Consider the following 21,891-nt stretch of genomic DNA (forward strand, 5'->3'; position numbering starts at 1 on the left):
ATTCAGAGAAGATGAGAGCTAATCTTGTATCCTTGGTGTCCCAGTCAGCAAGGACAAGTGAGAAAGGAAGAACTGGCTGGCAAGACAGGGCAATGAACAATGGAGAGGTGTGTTCTACTCACCTTGTTGTTCTTTCACCCAAGCTACACAGAGAAAAGTAGCTGGTCACATGGAGTAATGCTGTCTTTTACTGACTACTGTTTGGACCTTAGCAGTCCACATTAGGTTATCAGATTGTGGTACACAGGAAACACACACTACCACAAATTTTAGGAAGGGATGTTAAGAGTTCATACCCTTTACTAGCTGTTGACCACTAACCTTTTGGGGAAAAGCAGTCAGGAAGGTGCTAATGAAAGCTTTTTTTGGCAAGTGGCCATAGGATCATCTTCTGTTTCTACTACACCTGCAAGAGAAGTTTTATCTGTTCCCATGACTTTGAAGGGCTAAGCCAGGTAAAGATGGAGTAGCTTCACTGTTATTCAATTAGAATTGTAGAAAGTACTCATAATGATATCTAAACTCGGAACTCTCCTGGTTTCTGATTTCATGGGAACCCTGAAAGAATTATTGTGTATAACTAGGGATTCACTGTTGTTCTAGTATTTTCACACTTTGTTCAAGTAAACTTAAGATATTTAGGATTTCTGTTGGAGCATGTGAAAATTCTAGGGGTTTTTAATGCTATTAAACCAAAAAAGTGATTCAGTGTGTGCTAGCTTCTAAATTGGAATTTGGAAGTGTGAAACAATGAGAGTGAAAACCAGAGAGATTTCTTCAATACCTCAGTGCATGCATTTTTGTTCTAGCTTGTCCTGGGAATGGAAGGATATGTAGGGTTATTTATGGCTAATTTCTAAATGAGAAATACAATTGCATTTCCTATGTGCTTCGTTGCACAGAAAAAGAAAAAAAATTGTCATATACATTAGCTACCTTTGCAGACGCCAGAGCTTTGAAAAACTTCAAGTCCTGAATTATGTCCATATGTTTAGGCTTTTTTAAAGCTGAAAGTGATCTGATCAGTGACTTTCACTTGTACACACAAGACAGAAAAAATCTGACGCTCCCATCAAAATGGCAATTTTGAATGCAACATTCTTAGCTGGTTCCAAAATAGAATTTTTTAAAAGTATAAATTATTCCATATATCTTTAAAATATAATTTATATTAGGACCTTCATAGGTGTCATGAATACTTCACTAACACTTTGTCAATCCAGATACTGGCTTGTCATCTTCAGAAGGCTGGAAATGTTAATATAAAAACTGCTAGTTACCACAGCTGAGTGCTAACCTGCTGTCTGATAATGGCTTTTCTGTCAGTTCTGACTACAATTCCTGTATGCCACTTTCATAACAAAGGTTTCCTCTGCTCATATATCTGGTTTCCAAAGTTATTCACAAGAAGAAATGATCTAGAGTGTCTGTTAGTGTAGATTAACACAGTTCCATTTATAATCAGAAAAATGAAGTCAGATCACACAAGTTAAGGAATCCTAAACTACGGAGAGAAACCAAGACTATTCTTCTATATAGGTCTGTCTACCTCCTGACATTTTTCAATAGATCACCTGAGCTTCTTGGTTAAGACTTGGTAAGCGCCTATGCTGTTCGGCTGGGTGTGTACCTTTTCAGCTATTTGCACATTTGGGGAATACCTGTTAACAGTATTTATAACTTCCTTTGTTAATTGAAATTCTAATATATTATCTTAGTGACTTATGTGACAGCTATCCAATAAGCGAATTGTAGCAGCATCATGAAGATAAGTGACTTGATACAGAAGCTTCTGTAACCCATAAAGAACAAAGCCTAGCACCCATAAGTAACACAGCCTTTTGGACGATGGGTGGCTAGCTATCCATTACACTATTTGGTACAATTAATCCAGAGGAATTAAGTTACTCTTGAGGTGACAGCAGAGTATACAGAATGACAAGACTGAAACTTTCTGTTGCGCAGTGTGTGGCTGCCTTTTTTTTCCCAGTTCTCTGCACAGTTAAGCAAGCTTCTGGTTTGCTTCCAGTCTGTTTAATTAAGGTGTTTTAAATGTATGATAGCCATTCTCCTTTACTGAAATATTTGAAGAGCCCTCAAAAAGTAGTCACAGTTTGACACAGGCAAGTCAGTTATGCAAAGTTTCTTTAAGGTTAGCTGGCTTAATTATTGTAGCTTTGATTCCAGAGGTTTCGAATTAGCTGCTGACTATTCAAAAGGACTACAGGGGTTAGTCCTTCAAACACAGCCAAGCACTTCTTTCTCTATGTTGATGAGTTACTGTTCTGACTTCAGTGGGACTCCTCACATTAGTAAGAACTCTATGGAATAATAAATGTTAGCAGGATACCGACCTACATAAGGTAACAGCAAAGCACCTTAGAGATTTCCCATTGTCCTAAAGTGCTTTGGTTAAAAGGCCGCCTAAGAATGCACGTTGTACATGAAACCTTACCGCTAAAGCATGCATGACTTTTTAAGCCCTGAATTAATTTTCCCCAGATTTGGACTGCTTTGTTACTGAAGGGACCATGCATGTTGCCTCTGAAGATTCCTGCTTCAGTATTTATGTTCATTTGGTCAGCCCACTAATTAATGAACCAGGGAGCTCCAGGACTAGAAATACGACTTAAGCTAGAGGGCCAAGGCTCTCTGGCTTGACTTGTAAATAACCTACATCCCTTGAGAACTCTACTTAGAAGGAGAGAGGTCCAACATTGCTGTTGAACACACAACACTTACGCAGTGTCAGAATGTCATGATCAGAGGTATGTGAAAGTATCCATAATATCCCAGCAAATTTAAGAAGACCAGTTTTTAAACTGAAATATTAAATTTGGTTTATTCTTGCAGAAGGATTTGGGTTTGGGTTGAAACTATTCACATTAAGCTTTTTCAGTAATTTTTTTGGGGGATCCCAGAAGTATATTGGCTTCTGGAACTGGAAAGGAAACAGGCTGCTAACCTGAACAGTGTACATAATGTACAGGCTCTAATCAGACTAAAATCTGAGACAATTATTTAGTCATCGCTATTCCTGAATTCAAATCCTGAACATCACCTAATCCTGATGGTCACCTAGTCATAACAATTAAGAGAGTTATCCATGCTGTGTAAAAACATTTTTAAAAGGATTTTTCTAAATAACTCATAGGAAATATTAATATTTTTTCTGACCTTGCAGGTGAAAGGGGCTTTTAAAGTATATTTTCAGAACTGTTCCCCCAGTCATACATGCATGTAAATGTATAAGATCTTACTTGTCCCTGTCCAGCGTGAGACAACATTGAAACTTCTTTTCCATATGCTTGATTTTCTCTTTAATTATAGTAAGAAAGTTATTAACATCACAAGGCAAAATGAAACGACTGGTATCTGATAATTCAAACTTCCTGGGTTGTCCAAAGTAATCAAGAAAGCGTCTGTTCATGGCATGCCAGAGCCTACAGACATAGTAGAAGCAGTGCCAAAGGACAGAAAGAAAAAATGCATGGTTTTAGAAGTGCACCAAAAGTGAGAAAATGTCTGTCTACATTTTCAAGTTCTGAAGCACTGTTCTAGAGTTCAGTATGGTAGTCATAAAAAAAAAAAATCAATGAAACTGAAGCTCGCTGTTTATAATGTAAATAAATTGAGAGTAAAAAAATCTCAGAAGGATGTTGTAAAAATCAGAAAACAAACAAACAGTTCATCTTTATTATTACAAAACTAGGGAGTAAAGGCACCAATATTCTGAATTGCTCTTACAGTAAGGTGCTGCCACCAGAGCAGGATCTACATAAAATTTCCTCACTGATTCTCCCCAAAACCCAAAAGAAACTCCATCAAATGTCCTTGTTAGCCAAGAAGGAATTACAGTTGTTTATAAAGCATCTTCAGACTGCAATGGTTTAATTGTATAAGCATGTGTTAAATGTAATGTATAGGACTCATGTCAATTTAACAAGTATTGAAAGCTAAAATAGGATTAGAACAGGAGGTGATTTCTGAAATGATGGGGCCGTTACCCGTACATTCAAGGTCACCTTGCTGAAAGAAAATTACAGTCTGCAAAAGGTCACACTTCCTGAGAACAGTGGAAGTGTTACATTAAAAAAATAGTTCTTTTGGGTGCAGAACAGAAAATGAATGCAATGTTGTATTTTATTTAAGTTCTAGCCTATATACAACTCCAGCAAGAAGAGGAACTTTGGAGACTGTTCAACTGAATGGCATAGCAGTAAGAAGTATTAGTCATTTTTGACTTGACTGAACCATCAATAGATGCTGTCACTACCACATTTTTCTCCTCTTCATGAAGTAAGTCAACCACTTCAGTGGAGTGTGCCCGCCGTCAGAGCTCCTTCATTTGCTGAGGGAAAAAAAGCAACATAACCACATTTCAGGCAGTTCTGTATGCCACTATGGTTGCTAGCTTAGTGGATTTATCAGCATGGCTTTCTGAAAATTAAGAGGTGAAAGAGTAATCCCTCCATGAAACAGCCTGAAAATGGCATGTAGTAGAAACACCACTCAGGGAACATGGATAAATTGATTCTTAACATAGCCTCTTTGAACACAGTGGAACAATGCTAGCAGCGTTTTACTTATGTTTTTCTTGTTTTTCACAGCACCGAGTTATTATTTCAAGCAAAAGACATGACCTTTATGTGCAGGAAACATTTTTAGTCCCCATAAAGTTCTGAATCTATTTTTCTCTGTTTGTCTTATCTTGGGATACTGTTCAAGTTAAGAAAATCTGTCAGATTTTTCCTTAAATTTTTTACTATTTTGTGGGTCTTCTAAGAATGAGGCAATGCTCCAGTGCCTAATATGTCTCTCTGGTTAAGTAAGGAAAAAGCAAAACATCAGTAACTTTCATTAGTGCTACAAATTTACTCATTGCTACCATATGTTTTTGGTAAACACTGGGCAGAATGAAGCAGAGATTTCAGGTCATTGAAAGTTATTTTTAGGTGAATGTCACTATCTCATTGTCAAGCACAAAGTAGAAAATAATGGACTATTCATTAATATGCAAAATATATATACTCTTTGTGAGCAATGTGTCATTAACTGGATAGGTTTGAAATGGAAAGAACGTAAGGTTTTTTCTTTAAATGCCATGAGTGAAAAATATGACTCATCCTGTCAAGACAGTTATGTGTTGTGCAAACTAGGTATGAGACCTTCCTGAGGATTAAACTGTTTTTCAGTCCTGGTAAAATGGACAAAGTTTAATTAATTGCATACGTAATGAAAGCTTAATATTTTACAACCTTTTAGTGCACTCACGTGAAGCTAAAATCAAAGAACCATTTTCCTCATGACACACAACTGCTCAGTTTCCTGCCTAGGCTCACTCTTTCCTGATGAAGTTGCCTCTTATCTCTCATTTCTACTACCAGACACAGGAATCTTTTGTGTAATTCCAACTTTTGCAGGCAAGCAAGTAGGCTGATAGAGAAGTTGGCGTCTTAGTAAGAAGGAAAAATCTGTAATGAGAATGGGAAATTGGTAGTGGCACTGCAGATAAGAGAGAAGGATGCTGAAAGCATGAAAAGCAAATACACAGTGGCACAAACACAAAAGGACAAAGGGAGAGTATCAGATGAATAGGTAATAGGATGGATGCTTTTCCACAACTAATTAAAAACCTGTTCAGTGCATGCTGCCTTCCTGAACTCATTTACTGATTTGAATCATTGGGGAGTGGAAAACCCTCTTCATTTTCAGCATGACTGTCAAGCTTCTGCACAGTGGAAAAAAAAATACTTGCTCCATCCGACTTCTGACAGCATAAGAGCAGGAAGTTGGTAGGAAACAATTCTAATAGGTGTTTTAGAAGAAAAGTGATACATTAAAGGACAAAAATCTTACATGACAGATGCAGAAGAGGAAAATTGCCAGGGTGATTCTAAAGGTTTGGACAGCAGATAAACTCTTGGACTTTCTGCCAAATGAGAGCCAGATTTGGTGTGAAATTAAAAGTCTAACAATGAGCTGCTAGCACAGACCACAAGTGCTTTCTTTCCTTATATAGCAATGTGCTGCTGAAGCCATTACTGTGCACTCCATATCAGTGTCTGAATTATGGCTCTTGGTACAGCCACAGCTGCAGTTTTTTATTTAGTTTTATTACCATGGATGTGCAATTTTTGCTTTTTCTTAGCAGTAATCTTTGCCTTTGGGATTAATACAGCAATTTAGAAGGAAAGTATATGCAGGGCTTGTGAATGAAGAAAACTGTAATATCTTTTATGAAAACAATTCTACTAATAATGCTATTAACACTAAACTTTAATCTACCATCCTTTCATACTAGAAAATACTTTTTTCCAATTATTTAATTGTAGATTTGATGGAGAAAGTCTGGCAGCATTTGGACTTTCATTTCCACATTTCTGGCACATTTACAGCATGATATTTTGTGGTCCTACAGACTGTCCTAAACAGAATGACTAGCATGTTTACTCATCCTTACTGCCTGCCAAAAGCATTTTAGTAGAGACGTCTGTACATAGTGCTGTCAGAGGAACTGACGGATATTTTGAAAATGGCAAAAGTTCTTTCACTGTGTTTCCCTAAAATAAATAAATAAATAAAATTTACATATTTCTTTTTATAATATCTACATGAAAAATATCAATGCAGCAGAAGTTGAGTGCCATTGATTTGATCTATTCAGCATTATTCAGCTTGTATCTATTCAGAAAGCTGCTAAAAAGGTAGTTTCCTAATCTACTGAATGACCAAGATAGCTGGGGTGTATTCTTCTGGGTTGCTGTCTCTTCTACATCAAAAGAAGAAGCTATTTCATTCTTCAGGCTATTCAGTCTAGCTGTACTTACCCCTGCTTTACCACTTGCCTCTCATTTGCTGTGGAATATCATCAGTACGCATCTCATCTGCTACTGAAATGTTGTTTCTTGCTGCAAATGGGCCCATGATGTCTCCTTCACCAACTTGTTATATTTTTCAAGTAAGCACCAGTAGACTTTCTCGCTTACTGCCTCTTTGGGGTTGGAAGGAGGTGAGGGAGAATGTCTTGCTGATAAGTAGGTTCTTGACAGTGTCATCCATGGAATGATGATGACAATTATGCCAGTGATGACAACACCACCATCTGAATTTGGAGATTCCTACAGGAATCTAAGCACACTAATATATCAACTGTGAATACAACAAAACCCAACAAAGCCCACACCTACTGTGCTTGGGGACATTTACCATATATTCTGTTTTTGCATAAAACGTCTGCAAAGCTACCTCACCATCTTTCTGAAAAATTCTCCCTATCACTTACCTTTGCTGGCATTCCAGTTAAAGCCTTACGTGACTGATGTATTGTGATCACTGTCTGCCACAATGACCAATATTACCCAATCATATCATGGTACTCCTCCTTCTTGCTCTATCTACTTCATATCTCTTTTTTACAGTAACATGTTTCCTGGAACAGAGTCTTATAGTCTTGATGACAACTAAGCCATTGGCATTCTGTTGCATGACTTGCTTTACAAGCTGATTATAGCTGTAGACACTATGTGTTAGGATACTATTCTTCACTGATTTGTAACCATACTAGTGCTAGTTGGCTTGTGCAATGTTCCAGACATATTTCTCCTCTTCTCGGAGTGGGACACTCTGCCTTGCCTATCATCCTTTCTTAGAAGGTAAATGTTGTGGTTGAAAAATCGACTTCTAGACTTTCACATAAATTTACAGTGAGTTTTTGTTATAATTATCTCAAATCATGTTCCTTCATTTTCTACTTCCATTACTCCCTGCTGCAGTTATTAAATCAGAACTAATTCGTATCCGTGGAAGAAACTATTAACCAAAATATGCAAGAAAATATATGCTGCTGCAATTGCAAGTTAAAAAGCATGTTTCCAAAGATTAGTAGAATTATCTTCTCAATGGTCCAGTCCCATCCTAAAGACATTCAGATAGCTACCTAAATACTTCATAGACAGATACAGCCATTTTCATGAGCAGAAGTATTGGTGAGTGTCCTGCTACAGCTTTGGATAACTGTACATTCATCTTCAAGTATTAGATATTCTTATACCTAGTTGTGTCTTCTGCTTTGGAACACAAACGATCATACATTTTCTCAACAATTTTTAGTACTGCTTTTGAATGCACAGAAATGTCATAAAAATAGAAAAAAATGTAAATTTGAAAATAAACTGCATCATCGAGATGGCATTACTCTGAAAACATTACAGATACAGGTAAAAGACAACTGAAAAGAAGTTAGAACAATCTTCATGATCTTATCTAAGCCAGCCAGAACTATGGCTCCACGATGCGGGGGAACCTTATTTAGAGCACAGCAACAGATTTTACGGAAACTGCAGGCACCAAGTGAGAGTGGAGGAGGAGTGCAAGACAGTGGTCATCAGCACAGCTGAGAGGTAGTTCTGCAGCCTCTGCATAAGGCTTCTAGAGATTACTATAAATTCAGCAATAAAGTGAAGTTTCATAACTATATGACACAACAATTCTGGAATCATAGATTTCTATACTCACTTCTGCAGTTCAAAACTTTTGCTAAATGCAAGGTGGTGGTCACAAAGAACCTTTTTGAGTTCCTGCTGTGACTTCCCCTGAGCTGGAGATGCTGGGGGGGGTCCTATGAAGGTCCTCAGTGAAATGGATATTCAGTGGATGCAAGACTTAACATGAGTGTCTATTTCATCAGGCAGCTACGAGACTTAGGTATATTCTGTTTTCAGGGCATGTTTTCTTTGCAAAATAAATTCAGCTTAAACCCACATTTCAGATGATCAAATTTCCTGTTATTGGGAAAGTTTAATTTCCAACAGAGGTTATCTGAAGGATTCAGAAGAATCTAGAGGATTTGCTTCTTGCAATTCACTGACTCCCATTTGCACAGCTTTAACTCTCAAGCTCTTGGCTTTCTTGTTTCTGTTGTCCTAAGGATATACACTATAGGGAAGATTTTTCCTTCTAAAATTTCATCTGCTTTTGAAGATTTTGTCTGTGAGGCAATTCTCACACCTGACTCAAGTTGGCTTTTGCTATACCATTTCAATAATTAATTGCTCGACTATTTATGTCAAAGAGAAGCATGTGTAGTTGACATTCCCAAATTCTGCAAGGTTTTCAGCACCAAGTTGATTTAGAAAAACCAGCAATTAAGCCCTTGCATATCCTGTGTCCTGGCCTGGTTTTGGAAAATAACTGAAAATCAGGAGGAAGCAGAAGACATTGAGGTGTGTCATCCACATATCAACGGTATTCCAAATATTCTAAACACAGTTTGCTAAACAAACTGACAAATTCAGTTTCTATAGTAATCTGGGCAGAACTCATGGATCAACCACAACGAGAATGAAAAACATCTTTCCATACCTGTTGTTATTTGAGTATTAATTTCATCACTTTTTATATTTTCCTAAAATCAAAGAATATAATGTAACAATTAGAAAATGGAACTTGGGTGTAACTACAGAACAGTTGTCTAGTTGGAATTATTTTAAGAACTTAATATTTTTAATTGAAGGATTCAAATATTCCCCCAAATTTGTCCAATCTGGGACAGCACTGTATGAAAACAAGAAACATTTCATCTGAAGAGAATCAAAATCACAGATGAACACATCACAAACGAAATTAACTGGAATTTAGGAGCATGCTAAAGGTAAATTTGGCTGAATGACATTAATTTCTTAGGACAAGCAAAGCCCTAAGTCACTTACAGTCATGTGAATGTAACCTACATCTCTTACTTAGGGAGTTTAATTCCAAAAATGCATATCGTCTTGTTATTGCCTTGAGCAAAGATGAACAAAGTGCATAAACAGCAGTAACATTTACTCACATCTGCATCTTCAGTATGAGAATTGTCACAGTCCTTCATCTGTGTCTTACTATATAGGCTTCTGAGGATCCCCAAGGCTGACAGTAATCAGCATACTGGCCTCAAAAATTGCCAAATAAGGCAGGAAAAGCTATGCAGCCATGAGTGTTTGAGGTATCTTTGAAGAGGACAAGCCACTTCAATCTCATCCTACCTATTGATCTGTAAGGCTTGATGTGTTGGGCTTTTGGGGATCTTTTTAAGGGCTGCAAATCACTGTCCATTTTGTTATTCTAATGACTACATAGCACAAGATATTGTATACTTTAGTTTGTGGATGACATTTAGACCTGTGTTTCTTGGCAATCTATGAAAGTGCCATGCTCTGCTGAAACAACATGCTGGAAAGAATCTGAGAAGTAGCAGGATTTTCTGCTTCTTTCCTACATGCTGTTTGTTGCTTTGCAAGTACAGTATTTTCTTCTGGCATAAAAGGACAAAAAGTGTCACAAAAATCATAATGCTGTCCTTAGCAAAAATCCACAGGTTGAGACATTGGCATTTTGATGGTAAATTAAAAACCAAAAATCATAGTAATTTCAAAGAATGTATCCAAGCGAGTGTGGCTGCAGTGTAGATGTGGTTCCACTTTTATTCAAGTACTTCATGACTTGTCTATTTTACCTTCCCCTTTGAGTTCTTCTATATCCCCGTTTGAATGTCAGATTTGCTAGTGATAAGCACCTGACAAATACTTTGATAGTCAGCTATTCCATGTATCACAGAGCCAGCTGCCTGACAGAATGTGTTCTTGATTCCTCGCCTCATTCAGCTTAGGTGAACAAAGTTCATTTCTCTGTAATTCTTGGTATTTAGTTTTGTGCATGGCTTTATGGAGGGATTTTAGTAAGCTGCAGGATTCTAAAACCAAAACCAGAATGAAAACAGAAATTTGTTTTGAATGCTACTGAATCCATGAAGCCATTATACCTCCCTTATGTAGGTTCAAAGAACTGCTCATGTGCTCTGGAGTGGCACTGATATCACTCCCCACAGTAGCAGTAGTAGGGGGCAGGGAACTAATTTTGCTGTGTGAAAGAAATTATTTGACATCAGTGACATTCTTGAAGATACTGTTTGCCATCTGGAAATCAACATCATTTAGTGTAATAAAGCATTAAAAAATAGGGCCTGAACTGATTAGACTGATTAGACTAAAGGTTTGTGGTGTCTGATAAATTTTTCCAAGTAACTAAGTGATATTTGCATATTACACAGCCAGCCTCTCCTGTCAGGACTTTTGAGCAAAATAAATCCATAGTAAATAAAAATTAACACTAGTGTTCATCCTCAAGAATATATGATCACAGTCAAATTCATCCAGGTACCTTCCCAGTACATACAAAATATTCTAAGCCCATATGATTCAAAGTTATTGTAGGATTCTCCTGCTTAAGCATAATCAGAACTTTTCTCGATTTATAAAAAATTCTGTCTGTGAATTGTAATCAACACATTTTTAATTTATTTAGGATTTCTTAAACTAATCATTAAGCTATAAAGTCAAAAAGCAAATTTATGTTGAATCAAGTGGCACTGGTACATTTAGGAGTGTAGGAAATGCATAAGCTACTTGAAGGTTTTAAAGCAACATAAGATCATAAACCATCCTTATGATTCAGGAGACCAAAAAAGCTGCCTAATTGCTGAAGACCTTAAAGATGCACAAGTATGTAAACCATACTGAGTCCCTTTGGCTACCATTGCCTTTGCATATCCATTGGAAGACAAGCACTTCTGAAGTTATGTACAGGTGCAATGGCTTTTTCTCAAAATATGCTTTTTTAGCTAAAATTCTGCTCTCCATCCAACACTACCAACCTATGCCAGCTTCTAATTCGTTTTAGGATGAAACTTGAGACTTCACACTTCAATGAGCTTGCCTGATTGTTTGCTGGGAGAATTGAATAGCATGAGGATTGTATCAGGTTTAAAATAAAGAAAAAGCCTGTTGCCACACAGAGTTATCTCACAGAGATAAGAATCAAAGAAGGTACAGCACACAGGAAAACAGACACCTGACAAAGGCTGACTTCTGTTGAATTCTTCCACAGAATTGAGACTTAGGAGGTCATTTAGAGGACAAAAGGATAGCTTAGTTGAGTGGTAAAAAAAGAACATATAATATGGATAGATAAGCATTACAAAAGTTTAAGGATGGGAAAGCTAATTGACTGTTTGAACTTGAATTGATTAAATACAAAGAAAATCTCAATTTAAATTAGCTATCTTGGACAAACATTACATCAGTCTACTACAACAAAATTCCAAATGACTGCACCTGTCCTTGGGGAAGATAAAATGCACACAGTTACCTCGAAGAGAAAGCACCATGTACAGGGAATAACATGGTATTGACTCCAGATGCTTGAAGAACTGAAGCCTGGTTGTCTTCATAAATTTCACACCTGAAAATAAAGATGTTTGTACAGGATGTGTCAGATAGGTTGTGTATTGTTCCCAGAAAAAGTTACAGACTTTATTTGTGATCTAAAAAATTAAATATTTAATTTCCCAGAATGTATGTCACCTAAAAGTTTTAGACACAGTTTTTCAGAATCAGTTAATCAGTTATGTTGAATTAATGTCAATGAAGGGCAGGTACAGAATGCCATAAAACCCAGGAACATGGTGGAATGATGAACATTTCATTCAGCAAAGTATTTTCTTGTGCATTAGTATTTAAGAGAAAAGTAAAGTAATTTATGTTGAAGTTAACTAGCTAAGTTAATGTTAGAAAAGTACCCTGTTCCTGGCATTCAAACCAGTCATGTGAACCCTGGGTAAAATACTCTACTTACAAAGCATTGACTTTCCTGTCTTCCATGAATCCACATGAATTGGCTCCCTTGTATATGGGAAGGCAAGAGCAAAGGAAGAGCCAGAGCCAGAACTGCAGTTAAGCTGTTGTTATTCCCCATGGTACAGAAAAACTTAGCTCACTTTCTCACAGGCATGCCAATTTTACACATGAAGGATGCTGTGCAACTGTTGAGTAGGGTAGTTAAATATTGGCTTTGTATAGTCTTAAAAGGCATGTATTCCATCACCAATGCAGAAATATTGCCATGCTACTCCACTCAGTCTAACCAGACATGTTGTCATTGTTCACTTTCCTGATGTAGCAGCTTAATCTGCATGAGAATATCTGGAACCGTCATCCTATGCTCAATTTTTGTCACTTTCTGTGAAAGATTTTTACTTCCAAACCTCCAAAATCACTTCAGATTTCTCCTTGTTGAATGTGATTTCTAGTCTTCTAAGTATAGACAATGATATTAATACTGATAATGTAGAACGTCTGCCATGATCATCTGAAGTCGCATTATTTCCAGAAGTCCTCCCAAACATGAAACTTCCAAAATAAGGATGTTTCTACAACTCAGCAGCAGCTTCTAGTCAATGACAGAGTGACTTACATAGTGAGAGTTTCCTTCAGCAGCGGTGCCGAGTTATGTTAAAACACTATTCTTAATTACAAAATCCCTTCCCCAAGTGACTGTCTCTCTTGATCACTTCTCCTACCTGCAATGTCAGGACTAGCTAGCAAAGTAATTTGACGTGGGAGGGAGGGTTCCCACATAAATTGCTACTTTAACTCCTGCTTGTCCATCACCCTTTGCAGTTGAGTGTCTTAAAATTTCCAGTATGCAGTTTGAAAAGTTTGTATGAAATACTGGAGATCAAAATGCCCCCATGAAAGCAATACTTACAGGCATCTCACAGAGACAGACTCAAACCCCCACAAAATTATTGCACCATTTGCACTTCCTGTAGCTATCAAACTGCATCCTTCTATTTTTAAAACATCAAAACACTTCATATCCCCAGAAAGTACAAAATTCTAGAAAGAATATTAGAAAAAAAAATGAGTAGGAGCAATGTGGACACTAGAGAGCAAAATGTTTTAACTGTTATTTTAACAAGATGTCTAAATTGACAGTATCTACAACAATTGCATATTGAATGCTATTCTAATACCACTGTATTTGAGCTACACAGAAGCACCAGAAGGAAGCAGGGAGTGATGGTACTGGGATACTCCCTGCTGCAGAGGACAGGGGGCTCCATCTGCCAACCTGACCTGCTATCTATGGCACAGTTGCAATTAGAGCATGTAAAAGCAGCTGTAAGAACTGAAGATTAATCAGAAGTAGGTGTCTATGGAGGTACTCTAATCAGGTTAAAGGAATAAGTCACTGAGCAGATGTATAATGACCTTTCCATAAATATCATCCAGAGCTGTTATAGAGTTAATGACAATATGCAAAACAAAACTTAGGTCTCGTGGACTACTCAAGTGAAATTGGTCAACAATTGAAACATAAATTTGACATCTTATTTTACCAAAGCAATAAGAAGAGAAATGGAATCACTTTAACACCCAGCTTGATGTGCCACTACTACTGAGGGTCAGTCTAGCTATAGTAATGAAGGGCATTTCATTTCTAGAGGACTTTATACAAAACTCCAACTTACTATTTTGTACAGGAACGTGAAGTGTACGTTCAGAGAAGCTTCTTAATCACAGTGACAAACATGCAATGGATTATTAGGCAGATATAGCCCTTAGAAACAATCAGTTTCTTACACGATTTATTTTAGACCTTCAGTGTACTGAAAAGTTTGGAATACATATTTGGTTCTTCTGTTGCTAAAATATGAAATCCTTGAGGGCACAGTAAGCATTTTAGTTTCTAATCTTCTGTAAACGATGTGGAACTTTGAAGTGTTTCTCACCTCTATATCATTCCTCAGAGAACTGGTGTCAGACAGCAGTTGAATATCTGGAAAAAAATCATGTGTTTGTAAGGTGTCAGGCTTCAGTGACAGAGACGAAACTGGGTTCCTTTGTGGAAACGACACTGCCTCAGGAAGCACCCATGTGACATATAGATGTGTTTGAACTGAGTTACCCTATTGAAATAACTGACTTAATGAAAGAGGAAGGAAAGTATTTACCTATTCATAAGAAAATTATCAGCAAGTGTATGTCAAAAGCTTGTTTTCTGTGCCAAACTACAAAAACTATTACAATATCAACTAGCAGACACCTACACTGCAAACTGAAGTGCCAGCCAGAGATAGTCCAACTCACTTTAAATTACTTGCTGTTGTATTAGAAGCTGTCTAGCTGTGGATTTCAGAGCTTTTGATTTTATTCAGTTTACCTACCCCCTTAAAGTAAGTTGTCCCTTCAGTTACAGCTGCTTATTTCATTAACATTGCTAGTCTCCAGTTGATACATACCATACCAGCAAAACTGGTGGTCGTTCCAATTGTGTGAGAAGAAGCAGCCATCATTCAATCCAGCGAGAAACAGTCTAGCAAGCTACCAGTGCCCAAGCAGCCAAAAATCACCCTTCTGTGAATCACCTATCACGTAAAACCCAACCAAGACACCGCAGGTGCCCTTTTACCCAGACCAATAGCTGTGCATTCCTTTCTGTGCGTACTTCCTCCCACCTTGGAAGAAAGCCAAAATTCATTCTTCTGTCACTGAGACAGTCAAGGCAAAGAGTTCTGTCTGCTTATGTAATATGTCATTTTAAATAAATGTAATAAAAATGTGGTAATTATTTAATTGCTTTACCATTACATGCCCCAGTAGGAAGACAAAAAACATTTATTTCAATGGCTGCACAGATCACTTCAGTATTCAGCCCATCTTTAATCTGATATATTCATCTTCAATCTGATATATTTGATAACCTGTTTCTAGGTCCCAGACCTGAAAAAAATAAGGTGGTAATCATTTGTACTACACCTTCTAAAACTTAGCACATAATGTGTTCTAGTGTAATAGGAGAAAGATGACTTCTTCTAAGAGCAAATTTTCACATCCCATGAAATAGGTTCTCTATTAAAATAGCACACTACTCTGTTCTTCTACTGAAATACTAGCGTAATTTCCCTGAAAATATCCCTCTCCCTAGAGAAGCCATTCTGGCAAAGGGAGGGTCTTTTTAGTATGCTACGATAAAGACCCTTGTTAAGTCAGAGAGACTGTTGTTTATATATAATGAGTTTTCACAGTGCAAAAGCAAAGAAATCTAAGTAGAAAGAATCGTTTGAGCTATAATTTCTATGCTGAATATCAAAATGAGGCTTTTCCTAAAGACTTGGTCCAAAAATATAGGAACAAGTATATCTGATCATTATCTTATCATTATCTAATCCTTTTGGGAATTTAGGCAATGCCTTATAATGTACTTCCAATACCAAGTTTGGTCGCTATAATGGGATAGCTCGACTGGATTTATGAAGTAGCCACTCATGTCAGATGCACTGTCTGGATCTGATTTTCTGCAGCACCAAGTGCCTAAAACTATCTTGTAATCGTAATGGTATTGTAGCCATTGTGGTCTAAGGAAGGCAGGGTTTAGAGTGAGAAATAACATCTTTACTGAGTGTATAAAATGAACAAACCTTTACACAAAGAAGCCTTTCTCCACTGGAACTTCATGCATCACCAGCTGGCCCATTAACAGATGCTACCTCTCCCTACAAACCTTGCCATCTAACCCCATCAATAGCTGACAAAAACTGCAGGTCCTCAGTACCTCTGATGGTCATTGTCACACTGTTAATTACACCGGTATTTATTCATTATATTTATCTGTAGGTTTGCTGACACTTGGCATGGCAACTATTTTTTAGTGATTCAAATGCAAATGGTAAAATTGAGAGGCAAGTTTAATCTTTTCATAAATGTTTCAACACAAACAGAGCTGTGATAAAAAGTGATAAAAGTGATCTCCATCACCTTATTTTTCTTGTTAACTGGCTAGTATATTCAACACTTCTCCCTCACTGTATGACTTGACATCCTTAAGGCTCAGAACAACATGTTCTAGGAAATTATTTGAATGAGAAGAAGATGTACAGAACATCAGGAAATTGGTCTCAGAACTGCTAGCCAAATAGAAGCATATCAGACAGAAGAATAAGAAGCAAAACAGGAGGATAAAAAGTCAGGTTTTATAGTTTAGGCACACTATGTGCCAATGAAACTTTTCAATTTTTGTGAAGGAATCTTTTTATCTGAGAGCAGCATCTTTACACAGTCCTGATTTTTACAAAGTGATTTTTTTATGTTTTATAGCAATCCATAGAATGTCTAAATTACATATTCATATTCTATTAAGCTGACTGGGATTCAAGCACTTCCTAAATTTAAAGAGAAGCTTATCAGATACGCCCTATGAATTGAAGAAAAATGTGTAATTGTGCTTGTATGAATTGTTGATTGGATGCACAGTTTGACATCATGGCAGTTAAAATTTTCCTTTGTAGCTACTAAATAGCCAATGGACTTTCACTACTATTGCTGTACTTACAAGAATCCATTGGAGGAACAGGTGAAGTGTACCTATTCAGCCAAAGGAAATAAAATTGCAATTAAATCCAGTACCTCTGAAGCCTTGCTCAATCTGCCTGGTGCTTGCAGTGCAGTTATGTCAGTGGAGGTCAGGGAAGGAGTTACCTGAGAAAAGTAATGCTGCTGAACCCAAATAGTTTATTTATCATGGCTACCACTTCCCTGGAGAATCTGAGCACAAAAATAGACACAAAACCAACATGTTGAATAACAAACACAAGTCACTTATCTAATTGCCCAGTAACTTATTTGCAATAAAAAAAGCTGAGACTTTTCTTTTTCAGCCTAAATGGTAACAACTTACCTTCAGTATTGACTCAGAGCAGATAGCGAGAATCTGGTGAAAAGCCCTGTTGTAAATCAGAACTTTGATGCTTTTCTCATGTGTTTGTGGCACCTGTCTTGTATCTTGTATCATATGAGTTAGGGGATAAATATCAATGACAGCTGAACCTGCACAGGGTGAGAGGAGTGAGAATATATACATTTTGTGTATAGTACTAGTTACTTTCCCTGGATATAAAAAGATTTTACGTAAACAATAGGGTTCATCTGAGTTCTTCTGAAGAGGATAAGGAATATTGTGTGTTTCTTGAGAATATCTGTTCTCTAAACCAGAAAACATTCACACATGCTCTCCACAATGCACCAATATTTACCTTCCCACCTTTGATGGGATTGATACTCCAAATCGTTAGGAGCCATAATTCCCCTAGTCCCAGAGTGGGTTGGCCCATGCCATTGAAATGGAATGAACCCAAATATATAAAACTCTAATTGGCAGATATATCACTAAAATAAATTCTGGTATCGTCTTTCTTAGAGATAAAGCAATTCTATCTGCAGGCAATGATGATTTCTTCCAGTACCTTCCTTTATACAGGTCTGAATGGTGTTTTCCAGACATCTTCTAGTGCTCTCGGATCAGAAGACTGCAAAGACAGAGGCAGATGGGGACGACAAGACAAAAGAAAGGACAAGGTTTTTACAACGCAGACTCACAAGCCAGACTACACATGCAGGCTCCTATTGCAGTTCCAGTATTACTACGGTTCTACCAGCAGAGGAGCAGCAGCCAGCAGTGAGTATGCAGCAAAGGACGAAATTGCCTAATACTTGGCATAAGGCCAGGCACAGAGACCAGCAGCTTGGAAAACAGCACAGAAGGAAAGCTATGGCAATATTCAAATGAAGCGTGAAGGTGAGCCGTGATTTATAGATGTTAGTGAACTAATAACTGAAAACCTTCTCTGTAAAGCCAGGTACAAAGGAATGACAATTAATTTGCCCATATGTAGCCTCAGTTTTTTGCCCTCTTCAGGGGCAAGGAGACATTCACTTAGCCTTTTAATGGACTCAGTAACAGAGTCCAGGACTAGATTTTTACAGATATTTAGGCACTGGTCCAGTCATTGTTTATAAGGGCAAAGTTACCTCATTTTCTCAAGGATTTATCCATGTAAAATCCCTACATTACTAAGCCTTGAAAATCTCACTAACTTAAATTTGAACTGAAGATCATATCTGTATCCTTTCGAGATTAAAAATCTTTAAAAACTAGACTGATTAATATTCTGGGCATTTTAAAAATAAGACTTAGAAGCTGAAGTTTCTTAAGCTTTGCAGTGCTTACCAAACACCTAAATGCATATAACAATTTGTGGACTTTAGTCCCATGTATATATTTAGGCTTCTAAAACAAGTTTATTGGAACAGAGATTCAGCAGAAATTAAGGTCACTGAAAACAAAATGTTTCACATTCATCTTAGATTTGACAAGCTTTACAATCTTTGTGCCTTGTTCCTAATCCAAGGACAGAAAAAGCTGTCTCCAAAGACAATGACCTTATTTGCCTGGTATGTCTCAGCCCCAGAACAGGTTCAAAGCTGGATTTTTTCAGTGACTATGTCTCTGGGGCAGAGAAACCCTGCCTGTTTCCAGAGTCTCTGTCTTAGATACAGAAGGCTAACATCCTTAGTGATACCTGTGAAGCTTTGTCCCTTGCAGTTTCCAGGTTCCCTGCTACAGAGGCAGGAAACAGAGCCCAGAAACCTCAGGATGAGTTTTCACAGTATTTTATTCCTGATCAATTGGACAGTGCATCTGTTGACACCACAGACTGTGGGGCTCTCTGTAGCTATGAGTTAAATAAGAAGCTTGAATACACTTGTGAGGGCTCCACAGATACTGTACTTTGCTGCTTTAATCTCCAAATGGGAGAAGGGTGATAGAGGAATAGTTAGGGGAGGATCAGCAGCTTAGTAGCTTTGAAGAAGTGACAAGGCTACGGAACAGTATCTGTAGTTTAACCTTTCTAAGGAAGGCTCAACTTGCCTTCAGAGAAGCCTTTCTCACTTCCTGTGGTTCCTGTTGTTGATTCCCATGCTGCATATTTTCATGCATATTTCTGTATTGAAATCAGCATCATATATAACAAGATCCACTTTAAAATGGTCTTAATGTGCAAATACCCTTAACTCCCAGTATTCTGTACACGTCATATACCTTACTCCTGTGCTCAACTACAGTTGTATGTAATTGTAAAGGAAATCACATTCTAGGCGAAAGGGCATGCTCTCACACATCAACTGCAGTAATATACTTGTGATAAATGTGCCACAATCACTGTCAAATACCATGTCAAAGGGCTCCATCTCTCCAGGACTCTGTTGATTATCATGGGAGACCTGCAGCAGTGAAATGGTCTGTATATCCCACACACTAAAAATCTAGAGGGAGAGAGAGGGGAGAAAATGTAGTACTGTATCATGATTGGAAACAACTACTTTTTGTTTCTATGACAGTAATGTTACAGCTTCCAATGAAAATCACATTGTTAAGCATGGTACATCCCAAAATAAGCAAGACAAATATCAAAGGTATCTTCATCCCCATTTTACTAAGGATAAAAGGCACAGAAAGCCTGAGTTTTGTAATCTTGACCTGACAAGTCCATAGCGGAAACAGATCTCCTGAGAATTGGTTCTACTCCTTAATGACAAGATTACTCCATTGTGTCATACTTTTCAGTCATGTACAGATAAATGCCAATAGTTTAAAAGCTTGTATTTGAACTGGACTATCAAATGGTGTGCAACAGTACAAAGATAAATTTCAGATGGTTCCAGGTAAAGGAATTCCTGACATCTTTGACTGACAGCAGATGTTGGAGCAAATCAGGATCAGGACACACTGCAGAAGGATCACTTTTACGCATATATAGTTCTTGTGCTCTCCATAAGCAAATGCTATTGATCACAGTCAGGGTACTGTCCTGTAAGGAGCACTAGCTATATAGATACATTTATTCTTACTTTCAGTTTCAATGGGAAACACAGCACTTGCTTTAAACTCTAGAATTACTTTTCAATAAATACATGTTAGCAGCACTTATTCACCCTGCCTGATCAAAAGCTGTGTTGAACTTCCTGCTATCCCATCCAAACTGCTGTTAATCCTGCAAGAAATGATGATTTAATTTCTCAGATCCCATGGCTTTTAGTGTGGTGTATTTCCCTGCAAAATAACCTTACTATGCTCTCCAAAGTTACTCTGCCAGTTATTCTCATTCAGCTGCCAAAACTGTGGTGAGTTTTATATAGGCATTTGTGCAAGTTATTTGTATTCGTTCAGTTGTGCTATTAAAAGGTGGGGCTGCATTTTTAAGGGGGATTTTGACACAAAGACACATGTTGGTACAATGGTCCCATCAATACTGGGAGTGTTGTGGGCATTGACAAAAGTCGTTGAATCTTTGGATGAAATGTTCCACGTAATATAAGTCCATAAAACACAACAGGACAAATCTATGAAATATTCAAATTAATTCGATAACTGAGCTGCACCTCAGACAGAAATTTTATATGAATAATTCTGCTTCCTGTGCTACAGTCCCTGGAGGTCGTCTTCTCTCAGCTGTTCCTTATTCTTAACTTTGTCACTCAGCTGAGATCTCAGTGGCTTATCTTAGGTGATCTTAACGCAGATAGTCAAATCCTAACTTCATAGTCAGTGTTTAAACGGATCACCTTTGGCATCAGAGAGAAGTTCCTACATGAGTGTTTCAGAATTTTAAGTAGAAGAAAATGTCTCCTGAATATTTTGTTTGTTTTCAGGAAAACTCAAAAGGAAAAGGCTCTGAAGAACTTCTTACTGAGATTACATTTTCTCTGAGACAGTACTGAGTCAGAAGAACCATGTCCTTCATATTCCTCTGGTAGACTTCTGATTACATTTCAGGAGTTTACTCAGACATGCAATTTCTAAAGCATACAAAAAGAGAAATAGGCAGCGAGAAGGCTAGAATAAGGAAATGCAATTGAACAGAAAGAAATGATTAAACTTTTCATCCAGCTGACAGCAGACCAGCAAAAATAGAAAGAAGAATTGGTGATGAAAGTCGAGAATGTTAGGGCAGTGTTGCATGCAGATATCCAAGCTCAATTCTGGCACAGTCACAATCAGAGCATGTAAGAACAGCTGTTAAGAGCTGAAGATTAATCAGAAGTGGGTATCTATGAAGCTACTCTAGTCAGGTAAAAAGAATAAGACATTGAACAGAGATATAATGACCTTTCCATAAACATCACCCAGATCTGTTACAGAGTTAGTGGAATTATACAAAACAAAACTGAAGAC

General features: G+C 37.5%; 1 protein-coding gene across 1 annotated transcript in view; it reads right to left on the reverse strand.

Annotated features, from left to right (window-relative positions):
- WDR64 (WD repeat domain 64) overlaps window positions 1–21,891 on the reverse strand; it is a 90,407-nt gene that overhangs the window by 19,866 nt on the left and 48,650 nt on the right. Inside the window, 15 exon segments of the mRNA XM_086460398.1 lie at window positions 506–558; window positions 3,261–3,443; window positions 4,245–4,355; window positions 4,760–4,820; window positions 5,385–5,455; window positions 6,454–6,563; window positions 7,940–7,983; window positions 7,986–8,028; window positions 12,210–12,279; window positions 13,585–13,715; window positions 14,612–14,788; window positions 15,475–15,537; window positions 15,540–15,602; window positions 17,557–17,705; window positions 19,856–19,982. Coding sequence (XP_086316524.1) covers window positions 506–558; window positions 3,261–3,443; window positions 4,245–4,355; window positions 4,760–4,820; window positions 5,385–5,455; window positions 6,454–6,563; window positions 7,940–7,983; window positions 7,986–8,028; window positions 12,210–12,279; window positions 13,585–13,715; window positions 14,612–14,788; window positions 15,475–15,537; window positions 15,540–15,602; window positions 17,557–17,705; window positions 19,856–19,982 — 1,456 coding nt within the window.

The sequence above is a fragment of the Leptosomus discolor genome, chromosome 2, assembly GCF_034619465.1.
Source record: "Leptosomus discolor isolate bLepDis1 chromosome 2, bLepDis1.hap2, whole genome shotgun sequence".
NCBI lineage: Eukaryota > Metazoa > Chordata > Aves > Leptosomiformes > Leptosomidae > Leptosomus > Leptosomus discolor.